A 26611-nucleotide genomic window follows, 5' to 3' on the forward strand; every position below is an offset into this window, starting at 1 on the left:
TGTAAAATCATCAGCCTTAAAGACAAGCTGACATGGTATTGATGTCCTGAGGCCTTAATTTTTTGTTCATCTTCATACTCTTGTTTTGTTATGTGCTCATTGAAAAGTTATGGTCTCTGCCTGAAATGAAGGAAGAGCTATTTGCCTTCACAACTGTCTTGATTCTCCCTGAAACTGAAAGCCTACAAAATTGTCAATTATCCACGTGGATTAAAAATTTTCTCTAATGGAAATGCATGAAAAGATATAAGGTATGTTCAGCTAAAAGTTGAAGGTCCAACTAGCTAAATCTAAAGAATATTAATCAACTGAGAATCCTGGTAAAGATTTCATATAACGGTTTGTCTGAGTGTTGGTGGTGGTTAGATCAGGAGATAGAGTAAGGATTCCTGAGTCTGTTTCAGGGCTTTGCCATTTACTGGGATATATGATCTTGTACCCACCTGTAAAATGACTGTAATAGAATTTACCAACAGAATCTGATCCTTATTGAGTTATACAAGTGTGTTAGAACTATAGACACACTAATTAGTTTTTATAATGGTTTTATACATTAGAGGGTATTACAGGGTAGTGGTGACATTTATATTATTGTTTTGGAACAGTTATTAAAATTACAAGTGTAGATCTCTCTTTCTGCATGACAATGACCATTTCTTAAAACACAAGGAATCTGAACCTACAGAGGGGATGACCACCCTCAGCTACCATCAAAATCAAAGAGCTTTATCCTAATCCCCTTGAAGCTAATGAGAGTCTCACTTCTGACTTCAGCAACAGCAATCAGTCCCAGTGAGAACTGAGGACACTCAACATTCACCTGCTCACTTTGTAGGTGTTTTGTACTTCTGAGTACCTTTCTTTTAGAATGCATTTTGCTGTCTTTTCCATTGGCTGTATACATAAGAAACAAAATGAAATTGTGTGTCTGCCTAAATATAAAAGCAAGAACTTCTAACATTATCTTTCCAGGAATAGCAGCCTTGCTTACATGTGACTTTATTGTCCTTGTCTGTGTATGTTATGTTAGGAAGCAATAACAAACTATTGTACTACTTTACTACAGGTGTCATTCCAACAAGCATCGCAAATCTCACTCATGCATACTCAGACTCTTCCATGGGATCCACCAATCAGCCACACAGCAGCACTGCTGCCCTTACTTCACTCACTCCTGCTACCATCATGCATAAACCACCAGGTTTGCTGTATTCCTTTAGATGCCCCAGGCTGTGATTAGTACAGTTGCTGGAAGGAAAATAGTATAGTTTGGCAGTTAGGTTAATTCTTATTACATTAATTGCTCAACAAACTGAGAAAGTGTTTCTAAGCTGCACAATTGGTGCCAGACTTCAAGGAGCTTCTGCATTTTATCTCCAGAGTATAACATCTGATAGTTGTGATCTTGCAGTCATAACTCTGGGAAAACTCCTACTGCAGTCAGTGACAGTTTTGCCGAAGTAAGAACTTCAGGAGTGGGCTCAATATAAAACTGAATAAATAAGTAATAATTGTTTCTAATTAAGAAAATAAAATTATGTTGTGCATAGTACCTAGGTACTTATGAATCTGATCTTGCAAACATCTACTATGGAGACTAGTGATTACTACCCTGAGGTGTCTCAATAGCAATAAGCACTATGCTTGGTAGTAAGTGTTAGCAGAATTGAGCCCTGTGGTAAGAAATAAGAATGAGAATTGTGGTCTTCCCTAGTTTGAATAATGGGCTAAATCCTGAAATCTTCATTCAGGCAAAACTGCCATTCACTTCATAAGGGGTTTGTCTGAGTAGTGACTACCGAATTCAGCCCAATATATTTTAGGAGTATTTAACCTGTAGAAGTTTGATATTATTTTAAATTATACTAAGAGACTCCTGTTTTGTTTTTTTAAATGCAAATACTAACACAACGTCAGTTGCAGCTCCATTTTAGGATAGGATAATAAAAAGAAAGCACAGGTTAAAACCCATTTATGATAAGACCGCACAATGGACTGACTTTCTGACATTAATTTGTTCTGTTTATTTCCTTGCAGATTATTCCAATACGACATCCTTGCACTTTTCACCATCCACAAGCCTTACTCCAACCAGCACTACAACAAACATGCCTGAGTCTTCCTCAGACACCTCACATTCCATGACAACTGCTTCACCTCCAAAAAATGGTGACAAACTTGCACACAGTAATAGCAATCCTAACAGCTCATGCATGAGAACTGTGTTAGCCACTGAAGTAACTTTATCTTTGAAACCTTAACAAATATTTTTTATCACAGATACAACTGAAGAAACTGCGTGAAACTAAAGTCTCTTAGGAAGCTTATTACTGTTAATTTAATGATTAAATTATGTTTATTTCCTGACAATCATGAACAGAAAATATTACTTGCTTTTTCTTGGTAAAAAACAATGGTGAAGCCCAACCTTGCACTTCTTACATGCTTAGCGTAATTAAGTCACAATGGTTTGATTCTTTTTGTTTAACGGCAGTCAAAACTGAGACACTTCACCATCATCATGGCAATTCCCAAAGTGACATGGCCTTCTTGCAAATGCCACCTGCATCACTGAAACCTTGCAAAAGGGCCATTCCAATCAAGATACTTACTGTCCCCTTATTCTGGCTATAAAAGAGACTGATGTAGCTCCCCATGTAGATTTGCATACTATACCTATAAGAAAAATAATGCAACTTGCTTGTGTAGAACTACAATTGTGAAACATGTATAATGAGCAGTCTAATTTGCAATCAACCACGCAAAGGGAAATAATGAAATGCACACTAACTATACTTTAAGGTTGAAGACAGAAATATGAGTTAATCAAAGTACACCATTTTAACATGTAAAGGCTAAACATTATTTTGAAATAAATGTTTGGTGATATAAGTACAAACACATTAACCATCCGTCCCAAAAATTATTAATGGAATGTTGTCGTCTTATTTTCCCCCTGTTCTTACAGATACGACTGCAGTAACGGCTTCTCCCATGAAGTGTGGTAAGTTATGTTTAATAAAGGTGAAGTGCAACTTTTAAAATCAGAAATAACACCCTCCCACCTCACTGTGATCAACTAAATGCCCAAACAAACCAATCAGCAGGTACTTAAGCATTTTATTTTGTTTTATGGTCTTTTTTACTGTTTTGGAGGGGTAGTCTGCAGGTCTTCAGAATTTTTTGGACTGCTTTTGCCCAATTCTCAAGCTGCTCAGACAACCCACTATGCACTCATCTGGTGAAGTAGTAACAGAGCTCTCCAGTGCTACAGCATATTGTCTGCCTCTGGGAGAAAAATGTCTGGTTTGTTCAGTACCAAGGTGCTCTCTAAGATTCACTCTTTAATAATCTAATTTTATAACCCGTGAGAGACAAAATAAGAAAACAGGCTTTAGAGAATAACTGATAAAACTAGTCTTATCTGTCTTCCTCAGCTCATAGGCAGAGCATGCTGGAGTGGAAGGTGAATTAGAGATCGGAAAGCATACTCAGCCAGGGAATTGTGCAGTAATACAATAGTTTCCAGATTATGTTATAACAGGGCTTCCGCTTGGCTGGGTAGATGGGATAAAATCATTACAACCATGGTAAAGAGTTGTATGAGAGCCATGATCTGTTCATCTCATATCTATTTAGATTTTTATACAATGTCCTTCATCATGGTCTCTGAATGCCTCACAAAATTCATAAAATAAACTTAAGTTGATCTCTACATGACTCTCTACTTCCCCAGTCTGAAGAGACCACATTTTTTTAAATATGTGATTTTGGTGATGTTACTGAGAGAAGTCTATATTGAAGAAGTGGATTTTATATTTTGTTTTGAGGGCCCAGGGAACCACAACAGTCCATGTATAATATATGGAGTGTTTTACGGGTTACATGATTTTTAGCCATCAGAAAATATCTTCAAGTATTAATTGCTATTTATTTCTTTTAAATTATAATATTAAAACTGTCAGTTAAATTGACCAGAGAGGGTGCTTCATTTGTTTCTTGGAGCCCCAAAGAGCATTTACTCCCCATCCTAGGATCCTTGTACTATGGAGAAACTATGTCTCTGAAGAGAGCTGAACTTGTCTGCCTGTAGAGCTTGTAAATGCTGCAAAAATGGGTACAGTAGTGTAGGGAGTCCACTTTTTGTAGGGAGACAAGTGTGCTGTCACCACTCTCCCTCTCCAGAGACACCTCTTTCTGTCTCCAATACACCATCCTTTGGATACCTCTCAGTCTTGTTACATTAACATGCTACCTCCCAGCTCACACAATGTCCTGATATACCCCAACCAATACGTGTGCCAGCTTCCAACTCAACCATCACTCTGTTGCTTTTTATCTACTCTTAGACTCCTGTCTAGCCTGTGTGTGTAATGATTCTGGTATATCTTGTACAGTCACGATGGATGGCCGAGTAGAATTTATTCATACCTATTTGTTAGCTAGTCACTTTGTAATGTATAATATCAATACACATATTAGTTGGTATTGTAACGGATGGACAGATTGTGCCCCCTCCCCCAATCCAAAAAGAAAGAGGAGTCTTTCTATGCACAGATCTCCCCACCCACATAAGAAAGAGCATCAGGGCCCTCCATGGTAACATGCCCATTTCCCCCCAGACCATGTGGAAAACTTTGTGTCAATACAAGTGGACAATCTTAGACTAGATAGGATGGGAGGAGGCTCATTGTCTCCCACCAGTCCCATGGAACTCAGGGTAGAAATGTAATGCAGTGCCCAGCTTATTTACTTTTTATAGGCTCCCTGGCTCCACTAGAGATCTCCCTACATGGGTGAGGCTGGGGCAAGTTGCTGGCTGCAGAAGTCCAAGTAGGATGGTTCCACTGGAACTACAATTATAGAGGACAGTACTGGGGTGCAGGGCCTTAGTGCAAATCACCCTGGTTTCCTATGGATCCCCCAGAATCAATGGGGTTAGAGAGCTGGACCCACAATCTGTTCTGATGGGGAATGGCATCTCCCCAAGCAATTTGTGTATTTTCTACAATATTTACTCCGTCCCGTGGATTTTTCCACAGAAAGGGACAATCTAGCCCACTTAAAAAGAGCATGTAATTGGGTACACTCACCATTGGGCTGGCTCTTGGTGGCCACATCTGGGGATTAGCTCCATTCAGGTCTGATGCCCCCGCTTCTGACAGTTGCTCACACTGCATCCCCCCTCACTCTCCAGGACTCGCAGAACTTCATCTTCGTGACTCAGTGCTCTGACCAGATCACTGCACAGTCCTCTCCTTTTGGGGTATCAAAGTGCCACTGGATTACCTATCTGCATGCCATTCCAGACAATCTTCTGGTCCAAGGCTAGTCCTGTGCCACTTTCCCAGCATCTGGTAGGGAAATCCAGGGCCATGTACTAATCTGTGGTCCAGCCCAGGGAACCTATGTCTAGCAGCTATGGTCTGCTTGCTCCCTGACCATGTTGCTATTTCCCTGGACTGCTTTGTATTTCCCTTCTCTATCTTCTGCACCCTTAGGTTTACCAGTCCAAACTCCCTCCTCCTGGGGACTAACTGTAAACTACTTCCCCTCTCTGACTTCTTGCCAAGCTCTGTAGCCCAAACAAACCTCCTTTCTTCCAGAGAGTGATTGCAACCCCACTCTGTTCTTAGCTTGCTGGCTTTATACAAGCTCAGTCTGCCCTTGCCCAGTTAGGCTTCATCATCAATCCACCATTATTAGTCCCTGGCTTTCCTCCAGCTTTCCTCCTATCAGGTTGATTGGCCTAACTTAACCTGCTTTGTCTTGTGTGGGGTGGAGGCCTCGTCACAAACCATTTTTGATAACATGTCTATACCCTGATGGGGGAGGTAAAAGGACATTTCTACGGGCATGTCTACACTTAAAATGCTAAAGCAGCACAGCTGCCCTTCTGCAGCTGTGCTGCTGTAACACTTCTGTGTAGACACTACCTACACTGATGGGAGGGGTTCTCTTGCTGGCGAAGGTAATCTACCTCCCCAAGAGGCGATAACTAGGTCAATGGAAGAATTCTTCAGTCAACCTAGTGCTGTTTACACCAGGGGTTAGGTTGGTATAGTTATGTCTCTCAGGGGTGTGGATTTTTCACACCCCTGAGAGAGGTAGCTTTACCAATGTAAATTCCGAGTGCAGACCAGGCCTAAGTTTCATATACTTCCTCATATCTTTTTTTCTGAGATCTTTAAAGAATGGAGTGTGCTGGAGTTTGGACAAATGAATCCTTCACTGGTGTTTCCAAATCAGTTATATAAATACCATAAAACAACGAGTTGAAATGATTTTATTTATTATAATTTATGCTACCTATATCATAAAGTGAGGAGGTGACCAGTACCAAAATTAAAATTCAAGTGTAAGAATGAAAAATTGTTTTTTTAAGTGTGGCGATTAAAATTTTTTTGTCCTCTTTTAGACAACATTACTCTTGAAGTGGAGCGTTACAGCTACACTGAGAATCGCGTCAGTGCAAAAGTGAAAGTTTGGAAATGCGACAAAAATATAACTTCATTCACTCTTAAATGTACTAATTGTACTATAAAAAATGACACTATCGAAGGACTTCAGGAATGTCAAACATATGACATTGAAATAGAAGTTAATGGTTCTACCCGTTCATATCCAATTCATGTCCCACCTGGTAAGTACAGTTTTTATTCATGATATACGGGTTTATTCAGCAAAATCATAATTAAATTGTTTGTGAGGAAGAGGGAGAGAGCAGTCACCATATATGCTCCCATACTGCCTTGTGCAGCTATGAAAGCTGGGTCACAATTTGCACAGAGAATTCCATGGGTTATCAGATGTTTAAAGCTGAGTTGCCAAACTTTTTTTAGCAACTCACCATAATGCCTTGTTACACATGATTTTACTCACCTTAATACATACTTGTGGTTCCCCCGCTCCACAAACACATGTTTGTATTAATAATCAAAACATAATGTTATACAGGAATACTGAGAATAAATACCTTCAAAAGCATGTTAAAATAAAATCTGAATATATTGCATTATGTCTTCATCATTACAGATGAAAAAAGATACAACTTTACGATTGAAGTAATAAGTGCCAGCTCTTTGCATTTAAAGTGGACTAGAAACAACCTGCCTAAATGTAATTTAACCTACTTCTATGCCTGTTCTAACAGTAGGTACTATTTATTACCTTTTATAACCATGGTTTTAATTGCATGTTTCTTTACCTCATGGCATATACTTTAAGCTGAGCTTCCTGATTTAAAGGAATGTTGAACAACAGAGCATAATTTTTACCTTCAGTGAGTGAATAAATATGCTAAGATATCATGAAATCCCTGATAGAGAGAGAAACACAAGGGAGGAGTCCTTGTGGCACCTTAGACACACACAAATTTATGTGGGCATAAGCTTTCGTGGGCTAAAACCCACTTTCATCAGGCTACCCCTCTGAAACAAGGGAGATAGGCATATATTGTATATAATGTAAGAAAAATATTCTTAATAGAATGTTGGGAATCATTAAGAAAAGAATTGATAATAAGACAGAAAATATCATATTGTCTCTATCTAAAGCCATGGTTCACCCACATCTTGAATACTCTGTGCAGACGTGGTCACCTCATCTCAAAAAAGATGTATTGGAATTGGAAAAGGTACAGAAAAGCGCAACAAAACTGATTAGGAATCTGGAACAGCTTCCACATGAGGAGAGATTAATAAGACTTGGACTTTTCAACTTGGAAAAAAGATGACTAAGAGGGGGTATGATAGAGGTCTATAAAATGAGAAATGACTGCCTAGGAAGGAGTACTGTGGAAAGGGATCTGGGGGTCACAGTGGATCATAAGCTAAATATGAGTCAACAGTGTAATGCTGTTGCAAAAAAAGCAAACATCATTCTGGAATGTATTAGCAGGAGTATTGTAAGCAAGACACGAGAAGTAATTCTTCTGCTCTACTTCGCACTGATGAGGCCTCAACTAGAGTACTGTGTCCAGTTCTGGGTGCTACATTTCAGGAAAGATGTGGACAAATTGGAGAAAGTCCAGAGAAGAGCAACAAAAATGATTAAAGGTCTAGAAAACATGACCTATGAGGGAAGATTGGAAAAAAATGGGTTTGTTTAGTCTGGAGAAGAGAAGACTGAGAGGGGACATGATAACAGTTTTCAAGTACATAAAAGGTTGTTACAAGGAGGAGGGAGAAAAATTGTTCTTCCTAACCTCTGAGGATAGCACAAGAAGCAATGGGCTTAAATTGCAGGAAGGGCGGTTTAGGTTGGACATTAGGAAAAACTTCTTAACTGTTAGAGTGGTTAAGCACTGGAATTAATTGCCTAGGGAGGTTGTGGAATCTCCATCGTTGGGGATTTTTAAGAGCAGGTTGGACAAACACCTGTCAGGGATGGTCTAGATAATACTTAGTCCTGCCTTGAGTGCAGGGGACTGGACTAGATGACCTCTCGAGGTCCCTTCCAGTTCTATGATTCTATGAAAATCATGACTGGTGTGGAGAAAGTAAATAAGGAAGTGTTATTTACTCCTTCTCATAACACAAGAACTAGGGGCCACCAAATGAAATTAATAGGCAGTAGGTTTAAAACAAACAAAAGGAAATATTTCTTCACACAACGCACAGTCAACCTGTGGAACTCCTTGCCAGAGGATGTTGTAAAGGCCAAGACTATAACAGGGTTCAAAAAAGAACCAAGATAGACTCATAGATATTAAGGTCAGAAGGGATCATAATGATCATCTAGTCTGACCTCCTGCACAATGCAGGACACAGAATCTCACCTACCCACTCCTGCAATAAACCTCTCACCTATGTCTGAACTATTGAAGTCCTCAAATCATAGTTTAAAGACTTCACGGTGCAGAGAATTCTCCAGCAAGTGACCCGTGCCCCATGCTACAGAGGAAGGCAAAAAACCCACAGGGCCTCTTCCAATCTGCCTTGGAGGAAAATTCCTTCCCAACCCCAAATATGGCAATCAGCTGAACCCTGAGCATATAGGCAAGATTCACCAGTCAGATACCCAGGAAAGAATTCTCTGTAGTAACTCAGATCCCACCCCATCTAACATCCCATCAAAGGCCATTGGGCCTATTTACCATGAATAGTTAAAGATCAATTAATTGCCAAAATCATGTAATCCCATCATACCATCTCCTCCATAAACTGATCAAGTTTAATCTTGAAGCCAGATAGGTCTTTTGCCCCCACTGCTTCCCTTGGAAGGCTATTCCAGAACTTCACTCCTCTGATGGTTAGAAATCTTTGTCTAATTTCAAGTCTAAACTTCCCGATGGCCAGTTTATATCCATTTGTTCTTGTGTCCACATTGGTACTGAGCTTAAATAATTCCTCTCCCTCTCCGGTATTTATCCCTCTGATATATTTATAGAGAGCAATCATATCTCCTCTCAACCTTCTTTTGGTTAGGCTAAACAAGCCAAGCTTCTTGAGTCTCCTTTCATAAGACAGGTTTTCCATTCCTCGGATCATCCTTGTAGCCCTTCTCTGTACCTGTTCCAGTTTGAATTCATCCTTCATAAACATGGGAGACCAGAACTGCACGCAGTATTCCAGGTGAGGTCTCACCAATGCCTTGTATAATGGTACTAACACCTCCTTATCTCTACTGGAAATACCTCGCCTGATCATCCCAAGACCACATTAGCTTTTTTCACGGCCATATCAGATTGGCGGCTCATAGTCATCCTGTGGTTAACCAATACTCCAAAAGGTCCTTCTCCTCCTCCGTTACTTCTAATTAATGCGTCCCCAGCTTATAACTAAAATTCTTGTTATTAATCCCTAAATGCATGACCTTACACTTCTCACTATTAAATTTCATCCTATTACTATTACTCCAGTTTACAAGGTCATCCAGATCCTCCTGTAGGATATCCCGGTCCTTCTCTAAATTGGCAATACCTCCCAGCTTTGTATCATCTACAGACTTTATTAGCACGCTCCCACTTTTTGTGCTGAGGTCAGTAATAAAAAGATTAAATAAGATTGATCCCAAAACTGATCCCTGAGGAACTCCACTGGTAACCTCCCTCCAGCCTGACAGTTCACCTTTCACTATGACCCACTGTAGTCTCCCTTCTAACCAATTCCTTATCCACCTTTCAATTTTCATATTGATTCCCATCTTTTCCAATTTAACTAATCATTCCCGACGTGGCACGGTATCAAATGCCTTACTGAAATCTAGGTAAATCAGATCCACTGTGTTTCCTTTGTCTAACAAATCTGTTACTTTCTCAAAGAAGGAGATCAGGTTGGTTTGGCACAATTTACCTTTTGTAAAACCATGTTGTATTTTGTCCCATTTACCATTGACCTCAATGTCCTTAACTACTTTCTCCTTCAAAAATTTTCCAAGACCTTGCATACTACAGATGTCAAACTAACAGGCCTGTAGATACCCGGATCACTTTTTTTCCCTTTCTTAAAAATAGGAACTATGTTAGCCATTCTCCAGTCATATGGTACAACCCCTGAATTTACAGATTCATTAAAAATTCTTGCTAATGGGCTTGCAATTTCATATGCCAATTCCTTTAATATTCTTGGATGAAGATTATCTGGGCCCCCTGATTTAGTCCCATTAAGCTTTTTGAGTTTCGCTTCTACCTCAGATATGGTAATATCTACCTCCATATCCTCATTCCCTCCTTTTCTTGTCATGCTACCATTATCCCTAAGATCCTCATTAGCCTTATTAAAGAGTGAGGCAAAGTATTTGTTTAGATATTGGGCCATGCCTAGATTATCCTTAACCTCCACTCCATCCTCAGTGTTTAGCGGTCCCACTTCTTCTTTCTTTGTTTTCTTCTTATTTATATGGCTATAGAACCTTTTACTATTGGTTTTAATTCCCTTTGCAAGGTTCAACTCTACTTGACTGTTAGCCTTTCTCACTTTATCCCTACATGTTCTGAGCTCAATAAGGTAGCTTTCCTTGCTGATCCCTCCCACCTTCCACTCACTGTATGTTTTCTGCTTTTTCTTAATCACTGCTTTGAGATGCTTGCTCATCCAGCTTGGTCGACAACTCCTGCCTATGAATTTTTTCCCCTTTCTTGGGATGCAGGCTTCTGATAGCTTCTGCAGCTTTGAGTTGAAGTAATCCCAGGCCTCCTCTGCCTTTAGATCCATAAATTCTTCAGTTTAATCCACTACCCTAACTAATTTCCTTAATTTTTGAAAGTCAGCCCTTTTGAAATAAAAAACCCTAGTCGCAGATTTATTTTTGTTTATCCTTCCATTCAGTTTGAACTGAATTAGCTCATGATCACTTGAACCAAGATTGTCTCCTACAACCATTTCTCCTATGAGATCCTCACCAAAACCAAAATGGTATCCCCTCTAGCCGGTTCAGCAACTATTTGATGAAGGAATCCATCAGCTATTGCATCTAGGAAAATCTGAGCCCTATTATTATTACTAGCACTCGTCCTCCAGTCTATATCTGGGAAGTTAAAGTCTCCCATGATCACGCAGTTTCCATTAGTATTTACTTCATTAAAAACATTAAAGAGGGCTCTATCCATATCCAAATTAGATCTCGGCGGTCTATAGCACTATAGCACCCCAAGCACTATCCCAGGGGAGGCTCTAGTAGTTTTCTTCCCCAATGTGATTTTTGCCTAGACGAACTCTGTCTTATCCATTCCATTGCTTCTTATTTCTTTACATTCTACCTCAGAATTGATATACAATGCTACTCCTCCACCTTTACCTTTATTTCCTAAACAGCACATACCCTTCAATAGCTGTAGTCCAGTCATGTCTACTATTCCACCATGTTTCTGTTATCCCTATAATATCTGGTTTCACTTCCTGCACCAGTAGCTCTAGTTCCTCCATTTGGTGTACAAACATCTTAATTTTTGCTGTTTGGCCTCGCTCACATTCTTTACCCGATTAGGCATGGACACCATGTCACGGTTCCTCCCCCACTCTGAACTCTAGGGTACAGATGTGGGGACCTGCATGAAAGAAAAACCTCCTAAGCTTATCTTTACCAGCTTAGGTCAAAACTTCCCCAAGGTACAAAATATTCCACCCTTTGTCCTTGGATTGGCCGCTACCACCACCAAACAAATACTGGTTACTGGGGAAGAGCTGTTTGGACACGTCTTTCCCCCCAAAATACTTCCCACAACCTTGCACCCCACTTCCTGGACAAGGTTTGGTAAAAAGCCTCACCAATTTGCCTAGGTGACTACAGACCCAGACCCTTGGATCTTAAGAACGATGAACAATCCTCCCAACACTTGCACCCCCCCTTTCCAGGGAAATGTTGGATAAAAAGCCTCACCAATTTGTATAGGTGACCACAGACCCAAACCCTTGGATCTGAGAACAATGAAAAAGCATTCAGTTTTCTTACAAAAAGACTTTTAATAGAAATAGAAGTTAATAGAAATAAAAAAAAAGATCCCCCCTGTAAAGTCAGGATGGTAGATACCTTACAGGGTAATTAGATTCAAAACAGAGAGAATCCCTCTAGGCAAAAAACCTTAAGTTACAAAAAAGATACATAGACAGAAATAGTTATTCTATTCAGCACAATTCTTTTCTCAGCCATTTAAAGAAATCATAATCTAACACGTACCTAGCTAGATTACTTACTAAAAGTTCTAAGGCTTCATTCCTGGTCTATCCTCGGCAAAGACAGAATATAGACAGCCTATAGACAGACACACATACCCTTTGTTTCTCTCCCTCCTCCCAGCTTTTGAAAGTATCTTGTCTCCTCATTGGTCATTTTGGTCAGGTGCCAGCGAGGTTACCTTTAGCTTCTTAACCCTTTACAGGTGAGAGGAGAGTTCCTCTGGCCAGGAGGGATTTTAAAGGGGTTTACCCTTCCCTTTATATTTATGACACCTCTCAATGCTAAAATCCGGCGTGGAAATTACCTGGACATCTCCCAACCATCTCCCCCAAATTCCTAGTTTAAAGCTCTCTTAATTAGTTGTACCAGCCTCCATCCTAGAAGTCTATTTCCTTCCCTACTCATTGAATGAGCAGCTATACAATATTTTGTTTTATCCTTATTATTCAATATGTGGCCCCAGACTTTGTTGACTGCACGTTTTTTCCAACCCCTGCTCTGAACAAAGAATTATTAATTTCCTCATGAACTTTTCTGTGGTGCTCATCACGACTCTGTCTGAGTGCTTCACAAACATTAGTGAATTATTTCTGCAATATTTCTCTGAGGATAGGTGATGATATTATTCCCATTTTACAGATGGTAAACTGAGGCCCAAAAAGATTAAGGTGAAAAATGTCTACTAATTCTGGGTTCCCAATTGGAGAAGCCTAAGAGCTGCTTTTTCAGAGTATTTAGTATTATATCACACCTTATGTACTCACAGTATAGGTCCCATTGACTTCAGTTGTGGCTGCTAGTGTTCAGCGCTTTGCTCTCAAGCTGAGCATCCAGAAAATCAACGCACAATTAGCGACCACCTACAAAAAGTTGGATTTAAATGACTTGTCTACTACTCTATACAAACTCTGTGGTAGAGGCAGGGATAGAATTCAATTCTCAAAGGGAGCATTCAGTTGCCTTAACCATGCAACCATCCTCTGTATTCCTGCAAATCCCATTTCTCATTTGCTACATGCCTTCCAACTTCTGCAACAATTAAGGTAGGCTTGCTTCAGAAAACAGTATCCTTCACTACACAACTGTGTTTCATTCCCAGAGCATGGGTCCATCCAGTGCAGTGAATGAACCAGGGGGTCACAAAGGCAACCTTAATTCTGATATTTCCTAACTTTTGAGTGCTTGACTTAGAAATCTTGACATTTTAAAAATAGCTTATTTATGTAATTTCCTAATTTTTATAAAAAGCAGACTGAAAAAACAAAAATTCCATCCAGTATAATCATATTGACCCCCACATGAGTCAACAGTAGGGCTAAAAGGTTTAGATCCACCACACAGACCTCTGCTGCTTGAGCTAACACAGTAACTCATAGTTGTAGCAGGTTGTCATCCTCTTTGTGGACCAGCACTAGAAGGGGATGAGACACACGCTTTGTCAGTGATTTTACGTATTTGCTAATAGCAGAGGAATGATAAGAGTCAGAAATCTTGGGTTTCATTCCAAGTTCTCAAGGAGAGTATACTCTAGTCATCACAGACCCTTCTGCTCCTGTTTCCCCCAAACCTAATCCCTTCAGACTCATTCTCTCTTTTCTATCCCAGTTCTGTCTCCCTCTCCCTGACTCCTCATCCTAATCTCCCCCCACCTTCACTCCTCATCCTTGTTCCAGTCTCTTAACCAGTCCCAGTTTCCATCCCTTGGGCTCCTCAATCCAGTCCCAGTCTGCTTGCTCAGCTAGTCCTAGTCTTCCCCTTGAGAATCTCCATCCAAGTCCCAGAATTCCACCCTTCCCTCCCCCCGCAGTTCACAGTTCCTTTCCCTCTCTGGATTCCTTGCCCTAGTCTCCATGGTCACCCAGTCCCAGTCTCCCACACCCAACCGCCTCACGCAGTCTCAGTCTCTTTATTTCCACAAGAGAGAGTTCTGTCTTTCAGTGTTCAGAGTTTATAAAGAGAACTAATTAATGGATAATATCATTCTATGGAAACATTATAGGCCTTGAACTAGAAGAGCAGCGCAGTTAGTGGTGTGTAAGTGTACTTAGGTACTATATTTCTTTAAAATGTAGCAGATCAAATTTTTGCTATCAGAACTGCCAGGCTATTATCTCTTTCTCTCTCTGTATTTATATATTTGGATTGTTGTTGTAACCGTGTGGGTCCAGGATATGAGCACAACAACGTGGGTGAGATAATATTTTTTTATTGGACCAACATGCATTGGTGACATGGACAAACTTTCAAGCTTCACAGAACTCTTCTTCAGGTCTGGGGAAGGTGATCAGCATATCCAAGCCAACCAACAACTCTCTGACACTTCCTGCTATAAAAAACTCAAAGAAGAGTCCACTGTACATTTCACACCGGAATTTAAGGATATCAACAAGTCCTTTCCCAAAAAACTCCAAGAGAATCTCTACAACCTCATGCCCCAGGAACACTCCCCAGTGGCCTTCCACATATTTCCCAAAATAAACAAGCAAGGGAATCTAGGCAGACCCATAATATCTGGCCACAGCACTCTTACAGAAGGAATATCAGGACTCATAAATGCCATCCTCAAACCACTCAGCACACAAAGGGCAGTTACCTCCAGGACACAACTGACTTCCTCCAGAAACGCTGCAATATTAACCACCGCCCTCAGAACACCGTTCTTGCCACCATGGATGTCTCCTCCCTATAAACCAAATTACTTCTGTGACGGGTTCGGTCACAGAGACCCCCTTGGGACTTTCACCTGACGTGCTGCAATTACCTCTGAGCCCGTTTTCCACTGCCAGCTTGGGCCTCCAGAACCCTGCCTTGTTGAGCCAGACACACTGGTCTGCTGCAATGCAGCCCTAGGTCTGGTCCATATCCCCAGAACTGCAGACTTCAACCAAAAAATGCTCAGCAAGTCACCTATCTCCAGCACCCAGACACCGAGCTCCCAAAGGGATCCAAATAAATCTGTTTTACTATGTAAACTAATAAATTGTCCACCCTCTACAACACTAATAGAGAGACATGCACAGCCGTTTGCTCTCTGTAGCAGGGTGCTGGTGCAAAAGCACCTATTAGCCCCTGCCCAGTCAGCTCCAATCAGGGGAAACAGATTGGGGCTGATGGAAAAGGCCTGATGCCGGCCTAAGGATTGCCAACATCTGCTGGCCTGACTAGCCAAGGGCTATAAAGGCTGGGAGGGAGCCAGAAGGCATGGGGGGCAGCCAGGGAGGGAACTGGAGGCCTCCTAGCTGAAGGCTGACTCTGCCTGTAAAGGTGGTGACTAATCCTGTAAAGCTTGTATGTAGATAGACACTGGTGGTGGGATAACCGTATGTAAATAATGACACAGGTGTTGCACAACCCTGAAGCCTATCTGAGCCTTATTGGAGTCAGCAAGTGAGCCCCAGGAGAAAGGCGGGTCATGAACCCTGTTACACTCTCCTAGGTATTAATCACTTACTCTGGGTTTACTAATAATCAAAAGTGATTTTATTAAGTATAAAAAGTAGGATTTAAGTGGTTTCAAGTATAACAGACAGAACAAAGTAAGTTACCAAGCAAAATAAAACAAAAAATGCAAGTCTAAGCCGAATACATTAAGAAACTGAATACAGGTAAATCTCACTCTCAGAGATGTTCCAATGAGCTTCTTTCACATGTAACCCTTCTGCCCGTCAGAGTTGGCAGCAACAAGGGCCGGGTTCAATATCTAGGGGATCCATTCCAATAACACAATGCAAACCAGCTCGAGCCCCCACCCCGTCACCTGTGACAAATATGTGTCCACCCCCGCTGGGCGCCTCCAGGAGGCAATACTTCCCCTCTCGCAAGCACCTAGTCTGAGTGTAGCAAAAAGCCTTTTAATAACAGAGAGAAACAATGTGGCATTATGTTGGGGAACCACCTCCAACAGGATTCATAACACAACCCATGAGCAAAAAACCCACCCCAAGCAAATTGGGGCATGCCCTTTCCCTTTGGTTCTTGAGTCCAGCAACCCCAAATCACCCAAAGTCCCAAAAGTCCAATGACCCAAAAGTCTCTGTCCCTGCTCAGGGCAGCCCCAGAGTTCGAAAGTTTATCTGCAGAGCTTTACCTCCCAACCTGGGTGGAGATGGGGATGGGGGTAAAAGGCACCTTACATGATCTTAAGCTGACTGCCCCACAGCTCCATAGGCCTTCGCTCCTCTCCGTTCCACCAGCCGCCCCACAAACTGCTTCGCTCAGCTCTGCGTCCCATCAGCAGCTCCTGCCATCCTATGAACTGCTCCTCCAGCCTGTCCACAAGGCACTCCAGCCATCCCGCAAACTGCTCCACAATATATCTTCAGGCTCCCCCACTACTTAACACAACGCTCAGTGATTTCAGTTCTTAGTCAGTTGAGCTCTTTGGTGAATTCAGCTTGTAGTAGGGGAGCCTCAGTGCTGGTGCACCATTAGCCCAAAGTGAGCTCAGCAGCCTGTAACTAGACTCCTAATGAAATCAAAATTAGCTCTGATATTCCACAGTGGAGAGAGAAGGAAGTGCAATTAGCATGTAAGGCCCTCACCAAGGGGCCCATGCTACCAAGTATTAATACTTGTCCCCAACCTCTCTCAATTCACAGAGTTTTGGAACCCATGACCCTTGCCTAGCGAGTGCTACTTAGTTGATGGTGAGTCCCTCCATCATAACAAAAGGCCAAGCACAGTTCCAAGCACAGTTCCCATAATCAGTGTAATAACAATTTATTCTTCCTGCCCCAATAACAGAGACACTGGGGATCCCACAGCAGCCAAAGTGACCATTTGGGCAGCTATGGCCTCATTCTAGGCGGGATGGGTGTGCCTATGCAAATGAGATCGGCTCCTGAAGTTCTTTTCCACAACTTGCCACACCTCACCACCAGATGTCAGGGTGGAGCTCATCCTGACACTGCTTACACACAGACTAGACTCCTTTCCAGTCAGGGCCCAATCCTTTCCCAGGTACAGTTCTTGTTAGTTCCAGCTCAGGTGGCAGCTAGGGAATTTCTCATGACTGGCAGCCCCTTTGTTTTGTTCCACACCCTTTTATATCTTTGTCACAAGGCAGGAATCCTTTGTCTCTCTCTGAGTTCCCACCGTTCCTTCTAAATGGAAAAGCACCAGTTTTAAGATGGATTCCAGTATCATGTGACATGTTCATATATCCTGTGAGACTTCATTACTTACTGGCTGGCACCCACATATACAGGAAGGCTTACAAGTAAACAGAGACATTTTCAACCAATTGTCCTAGTTAATGGGAGCCATCAAGATTCCAAGCTACCATTAATGGCCCACACTTTGCATAGTTACAATAGGACTTCAGAGTAATACTTCATATTTCTAGCTTCAGATACAAGAATGATACATTCATACAAATAGGATGAACACACTCAGTAGATTCTAAGCTTTTTAATGACACCTTTCAAGAGAACTTTTGCATGAAGCATATTCAAGTTACATCATAGTCACACTTAAAAACATATTTCCATAAAACATATGGAGTGCAAAGTCACACCTTCACCATGATGGCATTACTCCCTGCTCCAAAAATCTACAAGATAATAGGGACAATGCTCAGAAATCCACCCCAAACACATAACCAAACTCATCCATTTCATTGTCACCCATAACAACTTCACATTTAATTTTGTCCAAACTGTGGGAACAACCATGGGTATGAGAATGGCTCCCAATATGCCAACCTCTTCCTGGGCCACCTTGAGGAAGAATTTCTAGAAAAATGCACCATGAAACCAATGATATGCATCCAGGACATTTTCGTCCTCTGGACAGACAACCTAAACTCCCTCTGATATTTCCACCATAACGTCAACAACCACCACCACCCACCCATCAGACTCACGCACACCAGCATCAACTTCTTGGACACCATGATCAGCTTCAGCAATGGAACCTTACAGACAAGTTTATACAAAAATGTCTATGGATCACCACACTTATCTCCACAGAGCCATCAACCACCAAAAAATATGTTATCTACAGCCAAGCACTCAGATACCATAGAATGTGCTCTGAAAAGAAAGTTCAGGATACGTACCTTAACACACTTAAAACCGCCTACACTAAACAAGGACACTCCACCAGAGAAGTAGATTTCATCATGAAACAGACCACACAAATATTCTAGAGAACCTGCTTCAATACAAGAAAAAAAACCCCTCCATTGACCACTCACCTCTACTTGTCACCTACCACCCCACACTAGAAGCAATATGGAGTTTCATCAAACAATTACAACCCATACTTGATGGGGACTACATCCTGAAATAAATCTTTCCCAGCACCCTCTTCAGGCCTTCAAATAACTCCCTAACCTCACCAAGCTTATCATCAGAAGCAAGGTCCCCACATATCAGGGTACACCACCTCACCGGACTCTTCTAGAACAGCAGATGCTACGATGATCAACACCTTCAACAGCACACCTTTCCAAGATCCACAGGTCCTACTCTTGCCTATCACATGTGTATACCTCATCTAGTGCATCAGATGACCCACCACCAACTATGTCAGTGAAACCAATCACTATGCTCTTGAATGAACTCACACAGAGAAATGTTAAAAGACAAAAATACCCTATCACCTGTGGGCGAACACTTTTCACAAAGCAGTCACTCCATATCTGATCTCTTAGTCCTTGTCCTCAAAGGACATCTGTACGACGCCTTCAAAAGATGAGCTAGGAAACTTAATTTATAATTCTGCTAGACACTAAAAAACATGGGCTTAATACAGACATGAATTGCATGGCCTAATATAACAATTTGCAACACACCCTGCTGCCTACTAACCCTCTATTGTCATACGACTACAGATGTGTTAATTTCTCTGTTCATATTAAGTGGTCTTCTACAACATTTGTGAACCCTTTATGCTTAACAATCTGTTCCACTTTGTGTCTGGCTTGGAGACTGGTTATCTTGCCCAGACCCGAGGAAGAGCTCTGTGAGGCTTGATAGCTTGTCCTTTTCACCAGCAAAAATTGGTCCAGTAAAAGATATTACTTCACCCAACTTGTGTCTCTCATATTGATTCATACCTGTTTCTTATCTATTCTTACATAGATAGATACTTTTCTTTTAAATGACATATATACAATTGTGTGTTTGATGAAGAGCATTGAGAAGGTACACCTCTTTCAAAGGGTTGTTGTCCTCACATTTTTCCCACTCATCATTTGGTAAGAAAGTGATAGTGAAGATAAAAGGAGCCCTCACAATATGCACGTTTAGAATAAAATTTGTAAGGGGAGGGATGATTGCTGCCCACTGCTGACAGCTGAGAGGGATTCTGTGGGGAATCCCTCATGGCAACATTAGGGAGAAGGTAGCCCAACTGACAGAGAGAGAGAAGTTCTTCAATATATTGCAGAAAGAGGGATCCACTACAGCAACAAGGGAGATGGAAAGGCCTGCTCAGGCATTTCCCAAAATAGTAATAATGGGCATAGCGCAGGTAATCTATTCCTCTCCCTGCCCTCCAAGATATTCAACAGGGAAGAAGTAGACAACCACAACCATCCCCTCCACGGATTACTAAGCATAGTGAGAAGGCAGGCTGGAGGTAGGCACCGGTCCTTAATGCCTCTGGAAATCATTCACCTGGTCTTTGATCTTTCCTTGTAAACTGCTCTACAGATAGGGCCACTTTGAAATACTGCAGGAAAAGGAGATCATGCAGGCTATGAAACTGACAAAGAGCTTATTGCACATGGAGGCGAAAGGGAAGAACAGAGTTAAGAGCAGAAGAATTTAAAGAAAGAGACATGCTCTTGTTGAGTTGTGAGGAAAGAAGCAGATGGACAGGACATGAATAATGAGCTTGATCTCAAAGAACTCAGATAATCATCTAGATGTTTTGGCTTTTATCCTTATTGAACCTTTCAGACTTCTGAGGTTTTGCATCACTGCATGTAAGGAATGGCATGAATTCTTTTTATATTGAAAACTAAAAATCTCCCTGGGTATATTTGAAAATATCTGTATTTAAAATTAAATTAAAATACTATCCAGAATTGTTTAGACTGTGTTCACTGAGGAAGAGGCTGGTGCATAATTGTGTATTTTGGATCATGTCTGATCACAATTCATTGCACCAAACACGTCTTTTTGGCCTCAGAGAGAATGTGGAGGAAGTAAGGATACATGTGTGTAAGCTATAAGAGCAAAATGGCATTCTTAGTCTAAAAAATGAAGTGGATATGGTGCAACTGCATTAATTTGAAGGTGCTGTAACTAGTGTGTTTACTTGCCTTTTTAAAATTAGCAAAGTGAGATGAAAATACATAAAGTGGTAACCAGAGAATTTGGTCCTGTGAAAATGTTAATAAGTCTTCATATTTTAATGCAGATTTGAGCGGTCAACGAAACTACTCTCCAGTGTCAAGCCACTCTATTGAGCTGACGGGTCTGTCAGCCAACACCCCTTATAACTGTACTTCAAAAATAATCTTTTTGGAAACCAACAAAACGATCAAAGAAGTTGAGGGAACTATGACAACAGATTTTGGAAGTGAGTATTATACTTACCTTTATTTAATTTAAAAAAAAAGAAGAAGAAGAAGAGAGAGTCTTTCTATGGTAGGTCCTTCCATCTCAGCAGTTAAACTGACTGTAGAGCAAGTCAAATATTTTTAACATTTCTTGGGGGGGCGGAGGGGATCTTAAAATAGCCTTTTTATGCAACAGAAAATTTTCATGAAAATATCTGAATTTTTTAAATTTTGTGGGGGGGGGGGGTTGAAATTTTTGTCAATTTGAAAACAGAATATGTATTCTATTTTTTGTCCTAAATGTTTTCATCTTTCAGTGTTTCTTTTTTGCATTTTGTTTTTTCCTTCCTTCCCCCCCCTTTCTGTATTTTTCCTTTTATTCTTCTCATTTTCCTTTTTTTCTTTTTTCATCTTTACTTTTTTTCCTTGTCTCTTTCCTTTCAAAAATGGCTGAAATATTATTTCCATTCCCTGTCTTTTTTGAAAATCAGAAGTTTTCATTTTAATAAAATTTCAAAAAATGAAGAATTTCCCCTCCACTCCCAAACTGGTACATTTTGAACTCTGCAAAGTGAAAACAATTTTATCTCTGCAGAACTGACAGGGATACTGGTCAATGGATATAGATATGGAGGCTGGAGGAGGTGACACATTGGGCTTTTGTGATAGTTGTTATACTGAATTAATATTAGACATGGGCCCAAACCAAGAACTTCATATCTAAACTCTGTTGGGCTTTTGTGGGATGTGAAATGTTCCAGTTTAAATTCTAAAAACCGAATCCACCCTGGAAGATCTAATTTGGCAAAAGATTCCATTGAAAACATTATCAAAAAGGTTATCAAAATGGTTGTCAGCCAATGTCGAAAACCACTTTGATATTTTCTTTATTGATTTTGAAACAAATATATTATTCAAAATCACATTTTTTTCATAAAACAAGAAACAATTCCATTTTGAACAGCTTGAAATGAAACAAGATTGAAATTCCTAAATGTTCAACAAAACTACTTTTGGATTTCTTTGGCCAGCTCTAATTATTGTTATTTGTACTATGATAGAGCCTAGAGGCTCCACCTGAGACTAGGTCCACCAGTGTGCTAGACGCTGTACAAAAATCCAAGTGAGATGGTCCCTGCCCAGAGGAACCTTCCATTTAAACGGACAAGGCATTGAAAAAGTCAGAAGGGAAACAGACACAGCTAGGTAAAATGACTTGCTAAATGTTACATCAGGTCAATGGTAGAGCTGAGAATAGAACCTAGGTCTCCTGACCCCCCATACAATGACCTACCCACTAGACTATGTAGGTGCATCATAAATATTGTTTATAATTTAACAGTTACCATTTCCGCAGATAATCTCATAGGTCTGCAGCAGATCACCCATTACATGTATGGCCGCTTTGGTCAACACCATTGCTTTGAACTGAGATCTTTTTGTGATGCCACTGGTACATTTTCTTGTTGTAGGCTGAAGTCCGAGGTAATTTTAGGTTCCAGATCTTCTGGATCACTTCACTAAATATTTGTCTTCCATTTGTGTAAGTCCTGTTATTTGGAGAGTGGACCCTGATGTAATTTTCAGTTGTTATGAATCACCCTACTAAACAAACATTTCACATCAGTCTCACACATTTTATAATTCCTGAAAATGGGCTTCCTGGTTCTCCCCCCATTATTATGCCTCATAGCCTTGGTCTACACTAGGAGTTGAGGTCGAATTTAGCAGCCTTAAATTGATTTAACCCTGCACCCGTCCACATGATGAAGCCCTTTTTTTCAACTTAAAGGGCTCTTAAAATCGATTTCCTTACTCCACCCCCGACAAGGGGATTAGCGCTTAAATCGGCCTTGTCGGGTCGAATTTGAGGTACTGTGGATGCAATTAGAGGGTATTGGCCTCCGGGAGCTATCCCAGAGTGCTCTATTGTGACCGCTCTGGACAGCACTCTCAACTCAGATGCACTGGCCAGGTAGACAGGAAAAGGCCCGCAAACTTTTGAATTTCAATTTCCTGTTTGCATGGTCACCTGCAGCTTGCCACACTGGCCAGAGCTCATCAGCAGAGGTGACCATGCAGAGCTCATCAGCAGAGGTGACCATGATGGAGTCCCAGAATCGCAAAAGAACTCCAGCATGGACCGAACGGGAGGTACGGGATCTGATTGCTGTATGGGGAGAGGAATCCGTGCTATCAGAACTCCGTTCCAGTTTTTGAAATGCCAAAACATTTGTCAAAATCTCCAAGGGCATGAAGGAGAGAGGCCATAATAGGGACCCGAAGCAGTGCTGCATGAAACTTAAGGAGCTGAGGCAAGCCTACCAGAAAACCAGAGAGGCAAACGGCCGCTCTGGGTCAGAGCTCCAAACATGCCACTTCTATGATGAGCTGCATGCCATTTTAGGGGGTTCAGCCACCACTACCCCAGCCGTGTTGTTTGACTCCTTCAGTGGAGATGGAGGCAACACAGAAGCAGGTTTTGGGGACGAGGAAGATGATGATGATGAAGTTGTAGATAGCTCACAGCAAGCAAGTGGAGAAACCGGTTTTCCCGACAGCCAGGAACTGTTTCTCACCCTGGACCTGGAGCCACTACCCCCCGAACCCACCCAAGGCTGCCTCCCGGACCCGCCAGGTGGAGAAGGGACCTCTGGTGAGTGTACCTTTTAAAATACTATACATGGTTTAAAAGCAAGCATGTTTAATGATTAATTTGCCCTGGCATTTGTGGCTCTCCTGGATGTACTCCCAAAGCCTTTGCAAAAGGTTTCTGGGGAGGGCAGCCTTATTCCATCCACCATGGTAGGACACCTTACCACACCAGGCCAGTAGCACGTACTCGGGAATCATTGTAGAACAAAGCATTGCCGTGTATGTTTGCTGGCATTCAAACAACAGCCGTTCTTTATCTCTCTGTGTTATCCTCAGGAGAGTGATATCATTCATGGTCACCTGGTTGAAATAGGGTGCTTTTCTTAAGGGGACATTCAGAGATGCCCGTTCCTGCTGGGCTGTTTGCCTGTGGCTGAACAGAAATGTTCCCCACTGTTAGCCATGGGGAGTGGTGAGGGGCTAGCTACGTGGTGGGCGGATGCAAAATGCGACCTTGGAACGAAAGCACATGTGCTGTGTATGTAATGTTAACAGCAAGGTTTACCATGAAAGAGTGTACCCATTGTTCTATAAAACGTGTCTTTTTAAATACCACTGTCCCTTTTTTTTCTCCACCAACTGCATATGTTTCAAGGATCACAAGATCTTCTCCTTCCCAGAGGCTAGTGAAGATTAGAAGGTGAAAAAAACACACTCGTGATGAAATTTTCTCTGAGCTCATGCTGTCCTCCCACACTGACAGAGCACAGACGAATGCGTGGACGCAGACAATGTCAGAGTGCAGGAAAGCACAAAATGACCGGGAGGAGAGGTGGTGGGCAGAAGAGAGTAAGTGGAGGGCTGAAGAGAGGGCTGAAGCTGAAAGGTGGCGGCAGCATGATGAGAGGAGGCAGGATTCAATGCTGAGGCTGCTGGAGGATCAAACTAATGCGCTCCAGCGTATGGTTGAGCTGCAGGAAAGGCAGCAGGAGCACAGACCGCTGCTACAGCCCCTGTGTAACCAACCGCCCTCCTCCCCAAGTTCCATAGCCTTCTCACCCAGATGCCCAAGAACGCAGTGGGGGGGCCTCCGGCCACCCAGCAACTCCACCCTAGAGGATTGCCCAAGCAACAAAAGGCTGGCATTCAATAAGTTTTAAAGTTTTAAACTTTTAAAGTGCTGTGTGTCCTTGTCCTTCCCTCCTCCACCACCCCTCCTGGTGCTTCTCTCCTCCACCACCCCTCCCAGGCTACCTTGGCAGTTATCCCCCTATTTGTGTGATGAATTAATAAAGAATGCATGAATGTGAAGCAACAATGACTTTATTGCCTCTGCAAGTGGTGATCGAAGGGAGGGGGGAGGGTGCTTAGCTTACAGGGAAGTAGAGTGAACCAAGGGGCGGGGGGTTTCATCAAGGAGAAACAAACAGAACTTTCACACTGTAGCCTGGCCAGTCATGAAACTGGTCTTCAAAGCTTCTCTGATGGGCACCGCGCCCTCCTGTGCTCTTCTAACCACCCTGGTGTCGGGCTGCGCATAACCAGCTGCCAGGTGATTTGCCTCAACATCCCACCCCGCCATAAACATCTCCCCCTTACTCTCACAGATATTGTGGAGTGCACAGCAAGCAGTAATAACAGTGGGAATATTGGTTTCGCTGAGGTCTAACTGAGTCAGTAAACTGCGCCAGCATGCTTTTAAATGTCCAAATGCGCATTCTACCACCATTCTGCACTTGCTCAACCTGTAGTTGAACAGCTCTTGACTACTGTCCAGGCTGCCTGTGTACGGCTTCATGAGCCATGGCATTAAGAGGCAGGCTGGGTCCCCAAGGATAACTATAGGCATTTCAACATCCCCAACGGTTATTTTCTGGTCTGGGAATAAAGTCCCTTCCTGCAGCTTTTGAAACAGACCAGAGTTCCTGAAGATGCGAGCGTTATGTACCTTTCCCGGCCATCCCACGTTGATGTTGGTGAAACGTCCCTTGTGATCCACCAGTGCTTGCAGCACTATTGAAAAGTACCCCTTGCGGTTTATGTACTCCCTGGCTTGGTGCTCCGGTGCCAAGATAGGGATATGGGTTCCGTCTATGGTCCCACCACAGTTAGGGAATCCCATTGTAGCAAAGCCATCCACTATGACCTGCACATTTCCCAGGGTCACTACCCTTGATATCAGCAGATCTTTGATTGCTTTGGCTACTTGCATCACAGCAGCGCCCACAGTAGATTTGCCCACTCCAAATTGTTTCCCAACTGACCGGTAGCTGTCTGGCATTGCAAGCTTCCACAGGGCTATTGCCACTCGCTTCTCAACTGTGAGGGCTGCTCTCATCTTGGTATTCATGTGCTTCAGGGCAGGGGAAAGCAAGTCACAAAGTTCCATGAAAGTGCCCTTACGTATGCGAAAGTTTTGCAGCCACTGGGAATCGTCCCAGACCTGCAACACTATGCAGTCCCACCCGTCTGTGCTTGTTTCCCGGGCCCAGAATCGGTGTTCCACCGCATGAACCTGCCCCATTAGCACCACGATGCCTGCATTGCCAGGGCCCGTGCTTTGAGAGAAGTCTGTGTCCATGTCCTCATCACTCTCGTCACCGCGCTGATGTCGCCTACTCGCCCGGTTTTGCTTTGCCCGGTTCTGGTGCTGCATATACTGCTGGATAATGCGTGTGGTGTTTAATGTGCTCCTAATTGCCAAAGTGATCTGAGCGGGCTCCATGCTTGCCATGGTATGGCGTCTACACAGAAAAAAGACGCAGAACGATTGTCTGCCGTTGCTCTGACGGAGGGAGGGGCGACTGACGACATGGCTTACAGGGAATTAAAATCAACAAAGGAGGTGGCTTTACATCAAGGAGAAACAAAAACAACTGTCATACA

At 42.2% G+C, this 26611-nt stretch overlaps 1 protein-coding gene across 9 annotated transcripts in view; it reads left to right on the plus strand.

Annotated features, from left to right (window-relative positions):
* The window catches only part of PTPRC (protein tyrosine phosphatase receptor type C), a 175335-nt gene that overhangs the window by 98195 nt on the left and 50529 nt on the right, over nucleotides 1-26611 (plus strand). For 3 of the 9 annotated variants that reach the window (XM_043521584.1, XM_037906501.2, XM_043521585.1), the window contains 6 exons: nucleotides 1067-1201; nucleotides 2038-2169; nucleotides 2969-3004; nucleotides 6419-6643; nucleotides 7036-7152; nucleotides 20989-21150. In XM_043521584.1, the coding sequence (XP_043377519.1) occupies nucleotides 1067-1201; nucleotides 2038-2169; nucleotides 2969-3004; nucleotides 6419-6643; nucleotides 7036-7152; nucleotides 20989-21150 (807 nt within the window). The remainder of the gene's footprint in view (nucleotides 1-1066; nucleotides 1202-2037; nucleotides 2170-2968; nucleotides 3005-6418; nucleotides 6644-7035; nucleotides 7153-20988; nucleotides 21151-26611) is intronic. The other 6 variants (XM_043521588.1, XM_043521586.1, XM_043521587.1 and 3 more) reach the window with 2 other exon arrangements.

This window comes from Chelonia mydas, chromosome 8 (genome assembly GCF_015237465.2).
Source record: "Chelonia mydas isolate rCheMyd1 chromosome 8, rCheMyd1.pri.v2, whole genome shotgun sequence".
Lineage (NCBI taxonomy): Eukaryota > Metazoa > Chordata > Testudines > Cheloniidae > Chelonia > Chelonia mydas.